Source organism: Syngnathus floridae, chromosome 11 (assembly GCF_059516105.1).
Source record: "Syngnathus floridae isolate MCC-2025c chromosome 11, RoL_Sflo_1.0, whole genome shotgun sequence".
Taxonomy (NCBI): domain Eukaryota; kingdom Metazoa; phylum Chordata; class Actinopteri; order Syngnathiformes; family Syngnathidae; genus Syngnathus; species Syngnathus floridae.
In genome coordinates, this window is record NC_142423.1 from 11,080,014 (window position 1) to 11,086,428 (window position 6,415).

The following is a 6,415-nucleotide window of genomic DNA, read 5'->3' on the forward strand; positions in this document are numbered from 1 at the left end:
AGAGAGAAATACAGTAAATTTAGAAAATGCGCGCCCTCTGGCGGTAATCATGATCCACTACACTCTCGTTTCCGGTGTTATGGCCACCACCGGCGCTAGCAGCGCTACACTTGGGCAAAAAATAAGTTGTGCATTAAGGTAAACGTGATAATTCCTCAACTTATCGCAACAAACTGCGGGTGATTTTGATTTTGAGCTGTGTGCAAGTAACGCTTATTCGTAAAGCATTTTGTACGCGCAGGATAGTGCATTGAGCTTTCTATTGAATTAGCGTCCTGATAGCATTGAACTCTTTCTCATGTAGTATCCACGTTAAACATTGCAAAGCAGCTCGGATCAAGCAAATGTTAGTAATCATTCCAGACAAAATCACAGCAGCTAAGTGATTTGTTCCAAACACGTTCCAAACCAGGAGGAAATTGTAAACAAATGTTAGCTAATAATAAATAATGTCAGACGTTGAATTGGGCATAAGTACAGATGCCCATTTGAATTTAGATGATGCTTGATCCCAGTTTTCTGACTTAAGGCAACATGATTTCCCAAACAAAAGTCGGAAAGAGCTCACAAATGACTTCCTGCAGCAGGCTGTTCCCATACGTGGGACTTAGATCCGCCTGGAATGTAGTTCCCACATCCTTGACATGCCCACATATTGTTCCATTGTGGTGTGAAGGTCATGCTCTTAATCAAACTTTGTTTCTCCCTTTTGACCTCAGGTCTCAGCAGCCTGCATGCACGCCAGTGTGATTCTTGCTATGCTGCTCTTGGCAATGTTGGATATACTCTTTTCCGTTGTTGTGGTCACCGGTGAGGACAGCGATCACAAACGGTCAACACCCGTGTTCAACTACAGCAGCATTTCCCTACCGCCGGAGCACATTTCATATTTCCTGTCCAACAACAAGAAGATCGCCAAGCAATGCAGGCTTGACCCTCTCTGTCCTTTTAAAGTAAGCTTTGTCATATTTGAACTTGGGCTGGACGATATGTCTGGAAAGTATATCGCCGTATTCATATTGGTTGATATCAAAATATTTTTTTCTTACAGCAGTTTGCCCAGTTGAATTTGTCTTCTTGTTGGGGTTACGAGAAGAACTGTGAGCCAGAAAACCGCTTCAGCTATCCCAATTGTAACAAGGTTGATTCTGGATGGTACTATGTCAAACAGTTTTTTTACTTACATTTCTTTGGATAAAGCTTTTCTTTGTGCCGTGATTTTGCAGAGTTGCATCGATATTTACAGTGTCTGTACTGTTAGGGCAGATTCATTGGAGGCGGCCCAGGATCTTTTCTGGAAGCAGGGTGATTTCGGCTACGTCAAGGAGCGCCGCTCTGAGCTCAAAACACTTTGCAAGGCCAGCAAGCCCGTAGGTCTTGCTCATTTCCTTCGTGGGTCTGTGAATCAACAGGAAAAAACATCTTTGAAACATTCCTTACAACATTTTTTCCAGGGGGACTCCTCTTTAAGATGCACGAGCCATGCAAGATTCTGTAAAGCAACTAACCTTTACCTGGACTTGCGGAAACCGCGCAGAAGTCATGAAAGGTCACTATTGTTTTGAAATGACATGACTTAAAAAAATATATATAATCCAAATATTGGGAGGCTCACTCATGTTTATGCTTGCAGGTACCAGGAGGACTTCATTCAGAAAGGGGAGCTCGGTGGTCACTGCAGACTTGACAAGCAAGCACTTGCTGCAGCGGGAAAACACAAGAGCCCATTGCAGTCTTGGTGAGACAAATAAAAGAAAACAGCATTTTCTTCCTAATCAATAGCTTAGCAATCATACCTATCCTGGAGCTTGGCCACTTGATTTCATTGGCATTGAATTGTTCTTTTTTTTTTAGGTATGCAGAGCTTCAAACATATACAGAGTTGGACTTTCACTCTGAATCCTGTGACATCACTATAGAAAAACCAACAGTTTTCATGAAACTGGATGCTGGTAAGACAGAAAGACAAATTAAAGATGAAATCAATCCAAAGATTTTCACAACAATAGTATGTCTCAGAGGGCGGCCATTTTTCCACTTGCTGTCGCCTGAAAATGACATCACAATTGCCAATTCAGGTCTCAACCAATCATGGCTCAGCTTCAGGCAACTGGTGGCAAAATGATCGCCGCTGAGATGGATAAAAACAGATTGATTTTGCCTGTTTTTAATTCCGATTCCACAAACAAAACAGAAAACTATGCTTCGACTAGTTAGGCTACACAGAACATATGTCAAAAAAACTGAGGTTGACTTTCACTTTAAGCTAATTCATAGCATCAATTTCCCATTTTCAATCATGTGACAATAAATAATAACTGTCTGTTTTGGCCAGGGGTGAACATGTACCATCATTTCTGTGACTTTGTCAACCTCTACATCTCCCAGCACATTAACAACTCCTTCAGCACCGACATCAACATCATAATGTGGGACACGGTGGGTACCTCATAACCAGCAAATATGTCACCAGTAACAGGCTCATAAGGGAAGACATTTTTATATATACATAAGCATCTTTTAAACCAATAAGGCACATTTTATTTATTTATAAACACATTTTCCATTCTTGCTTTTCTTTCTGTGTAACTCAATAGAGCTTTCATGAATATGGAGATTTGTTCAAGGAGATATGGAAGGCCTTCTCAAACTCTGATATCATTCACCTGAAGACGTATGATTTTAAAAGAGTAAGTAAAACTTTCACCCTGATGAATCTTTTTTGATAAAAAGTTAGTAAGATCGATCCCAAGATAGCTGGGCTCATATATATATCTGCCTTTAACGTATTTTATGCTTTCATAGGTATGTTTTAAAGATGCCTTTTTCTCCCTTCTCCCAAGAATGAGATACGGTCTCTTTTACAACACACCACTCGTAAGTTGATCAATAAATTTACTCGCGTGAATTTGTGTTGCTTGCTCAACTGTAATTTGGATTTGGATTTTCTATTTTGGCGGTCCTCTGTACTGTAGAAATAAAATTGATTTAATAATTGACATGCACTAGTGTGATACCAAAAAAATGGATTTGTCTGCTGTATTTGACGGCAGATCTCTGATTGCTACAGTGAAGGGATGTTTCGGGCTTTCTCCCAACATGTCCTCCATCGTCTCAACATACTGCAGAACGGACCCATGGTAAGAGACTTAAACAATAAACAGTGAATAAACTCCTACTCTGAAACAAAACTCTGGAAAATATAATTTAAATATTTCCAATGCTTCCACCGAGCTTTTTCTTTTCAGCTTCACATTGTTTTTTTTCTGAAACTGATGTTTTTAGGTGGGCCGTGTTCGTGTTACCGTGTTGGCACGCAGCACAGAATACAGACGAATAATCAACCAAAATGAGGTAAGTCCAGCTCCTTCCTCTTCTTCTCGCTTATTCATTTGAGCCCCTGTTTCCTTTTCTTCCATTCTTCTTCCATGTTTCCTTCTTTTTTAAACATCTCCCTTGATTTGCGCCAGTTATCGGTTTTATAGTAACATATCATACCTGCTGGATGATTCAACTAACTGTTACTGCATTTAATTATTTTACAGAAATAAATGATTGTGCTGCAAGTTTTTACTTGAGCACGAACGTTATGTGATCTTGACTGTCCACATTTGTCCTCACGCTAACTTATTCTTGTATTTTTATGGCAGCTCGTAAATGCTCTTAAAACAGTACTGCAGCTGGAGGTCAGTGTGCATGACTACAAATACAAGTGAGTGGTTCTTGGAAGGGGGCTGCAATTTGCATATAACATATTATATGAGTCTGCAATATGTACAAACTACTTTTATGAAATATCTTTTTGACATTAGATTTCACCCCAGACACACCGACGATAGCAGATATTTAGCCTTTGTTATATTTGTATAAATAAATGATATTTAACGTTTGTCAAAAGGTCATAAAGCAAGTTCAGCTTCAGACAATGAGGTCATCAGCACGTATTGCTGGTTATCGATCACGACCTCGTTTTCCAGGCTTGGTCACGTGACCTTTCACATATAGCGCATTGGTGACCGTGTTTTGTAGGTAAGCATAACCGAGACGTTGCTTTCTATGACTGTTTTAGCGACGTTGCCTTCCTTGAGCAATTGAGGATAACTCACAACTCGGACATATTCATCGGAATGCACGGGGCGGGACTTACGCATCTACTCTTCCTACCTGACTGGGCTGTGGTCTTTGAGCTGTAAGTAATGTATGTGTGTGTGAGACCAAAAAAATGAAGAGCCAAAGCAGGGAGCAGGCTGAAGTCTGCCCACCTCCGGTTATGAAGTAACGACCAATTACTGCTTTTGCATGCTAGCTTGCGATTCAAATAACAGTACACATGCAACTGAGAAATATTTAGCAAGAAAGAGTGACGAGAGGCTACTTTAGGACAGCAGGAGATAAAAGTTGTGCTTCCATCCCTCATAGGTATAATTGTCAGGATGAGGGTTGCTATCGAGATTTGGCGCGGCTGAGGGGCATTCGCTATATGACTTGGCAGAAAAAGAACAAAGTGTACCCCCAGGACAAGGTATGAGAAGCCTTATGATTAATAACTCCACTAAGATATGGTCTGAGAAATAAACACAACCATGCTTATTTTCCATTAACTCATTCAATGCTCGTTAAAATGGTAGTTTCAATGGCAGTAAATGAGTTAATACTGTATATAAATAGAATCCACAAACAAATCTAAATTTATAATCTGCATATACACTCTGTTGCACATATATAGAAGATTTATTTGACAGAAATTTTGTTTGGCTCGACTTACCCTTTCTTGTCTTCTGTAGGGTCATCACCCGACTCTTGGAGACCATCCCAAGTTCACCAACTACTCCTTTGACGTGGAGGAATTCATGCGCCTCGTGCTGGAGGCAGCACTTTACGTCACGCAGCATCCCAAATGGCAGCGTTGTATCATGCGTGATGAACTGTAGTGAGTCCTTGGTTGGGTAAAAAAAAAAAGGCACATGTAGGTGACATCAGGAGTAACATTGGGATTTGGATTGGATTTGAATTTAAAAAAACAAAGTGGTAATTTGCTACGTCCTATTGAGTACTTTAATAAGTCGCGATGAGTGAAATGTGAGCACTTGACACATCTGGAGGACTACCAAAATACTTCTTCATTTCCTCCGCTACCACTGCTTCATTCCACACCGATAAACTTGGCTAATGAGCATCTGTTCCGCTGTCCCGTAACATGTGGTCTGTTGTTGCTTTGGATTAGTGTCACCTTCATTTGAGCCTCCTGTGAGTGCTTGACGTTTATACCTGAGAATAAGAACGCATACCGACGCTGTACAATTCACTTAAACATTGTGACCTAGAGGGATCCTCAGTTTTCATCTACTAAATACCTGAGTCAGCAAATTCTTTAAATGTATCATTGACTTCTATGTATATTTATTTTGTATTTAGTTTTTTTTTTTCTTTCAATTCTTTTTTTCTTATACTTTGTCCCCTTGAGCCATTCAACTTATACCTCCCCACGACTTTGATTTTGCATTTGATCAGAAAAGCGGTGGTAAACTTTGTTGGGTTTAAGTTTTACAGTTTAAAAAAAGACAATATCTAACAAAAAAATAATAAAGCACACTAATGTTCTCATCTGTTTTGACCATCGGATGCATCAAAGATATACTCCATCCTCATTAAATCAATCATCTTTTTGAAGTTTGACCTTGAAGGGGAAACAAGCTGAACTTTCTTTCCTGACAGTTTTTGCTGATGCCAGGCATCTCTTTGCCTTTGCTTTGCATTATTTTTCTGAGTGTGGTTTAAGGGAGGAAAGGACTTTTTGCAAAAGGGCACTAGTTCAGTTTTTTACTGTCACCATAATAAATCTGCATGACCTCAATAAAACCTACCTCAGTTATCAGTGATGCGTAGTAGCCACATGGGGGCAGTACAAGCCCACAGATGAGTAAAAATCCCTGGTCTGCGCGGTCATCAACCCTGGCCAGTGCATGCCTGGTTAAAAGAATGACTTCACGCAGATCTCCACTGAGTCACGGGGAAATAATCAAAATCATCTCATCTCACCACAAGTTTGGTGTGAAGATCCAAGCAGCAGCCTGCTCTTAGAGGATGTGTCCAAACTTTGGCTGGATTGACATCCTCTCCATGGATGGACACTATTTCTGGCCCAGCTTGGGTTACTGCCTGCGACCTCGTGAAGAATGCAAAATCACTATTCAAGATGGGAATCAAAAGCAGAGGAACTGACATGCCTGCACTCATTAACCTTTGCGACTGCTTAAAATCAATACCTAGTTGTTGTTTTTTTAGTTTCTATACCTCACGTCAACAGAATATATTCCATCTCTCCTCTGGCAAGTTCTAGCGGAGTGTCAGTCAAGCTGTTTTTTGGATCTTATTAGACCAAAGTCATTTATGTGCTGACAAATTTGCCAATTTG

At 40.2% G+C, this 6,415-nt stretch overlaps 2 protein-coding genes and 1 long non-coding RNA gene across 5 annotated transcripts in view; 1 reads left to right on the forward strand and 2 right to left on the reverse strand.

Annotated features, from left to right (window-relative positions):
- Positions 1-37: 37 nt before the first annotated feature.
- eogt (EGF domain-specific O-linked N-acetylglucosamine (GlcNAc) transferase) lies at positions 38-5,875 on the forward strand. Of its 2 annotated transcripts, none has more exons than XM_088388759.1 (16): positions 38-138; positions 720-953; positions 1,052-1,155; positions 1,262-1,370; positions 1,455-1,549; positions 1,634-1,738; positions 1,855-1,952; positions 2,336-2,439; positions 2,598-2,690; positions 2,806-2,877; positions 3,054-3,140; positions 3,286-3,354; positions 3,651-3,712; positions 4,070-4,189; positions 4,420-4,522; positions 4,785-5,875. In XM_088388759.1, exons 2-16 carry the CDS (start codon positions 735-737, stop codon positions 4,929-4,931), a joined length of 1,587 nt encoding a protein of 528 aa, XP_088244885.1. In that variant the 5' UTR covers positions 38-138; positions 720-734; the 3' UTR covers positions 4,932-5,875. The 2 variants fall into 2 exon arrangements, with proteins under 2 accessions (XP_088244885.1, XP_088244886.1); XM_088388760.1 differs by having other exon boundaries at positions 1,055-1,155.
- LOC148391073 (uncharacterized) lies at positions 794-2,016 on the reverse strand. The gene is made up of 3 exons (XR_015861175.1): positions 1,797-2,016; positions 1,616-1,701; positions 794-1,398 (listed from the first exon to the last, which is right to left on the reverse strand). It is a non-coding gene; the product is annotated as an uncharacterized LOC148391073 (long non-coding RNA).
- The window catches only part of tafa1b (TAFA chemokine like family member 1b), a 113,222-nt gene continuing 111,614 nt past the window's right edge, over positions 4,808-6,415 (reverse strand). For both annotated transcript variants that reach the window (XM_088388769.1, XM_088388768.1), the window contains 3 exons: positions 6,040-6,159; positions 5,865-5,967; positions 4,808-4,937 (listed from right to left, as the gene is read on the reverse strand). The gene's annotated coding sequence lies outside the window, so the exon portion shown is untranslated. The remainder of the gene's footprint in view (positions 4,938-5,864; positions 5,968-6,039; positions 6,160-6,415) is intronic.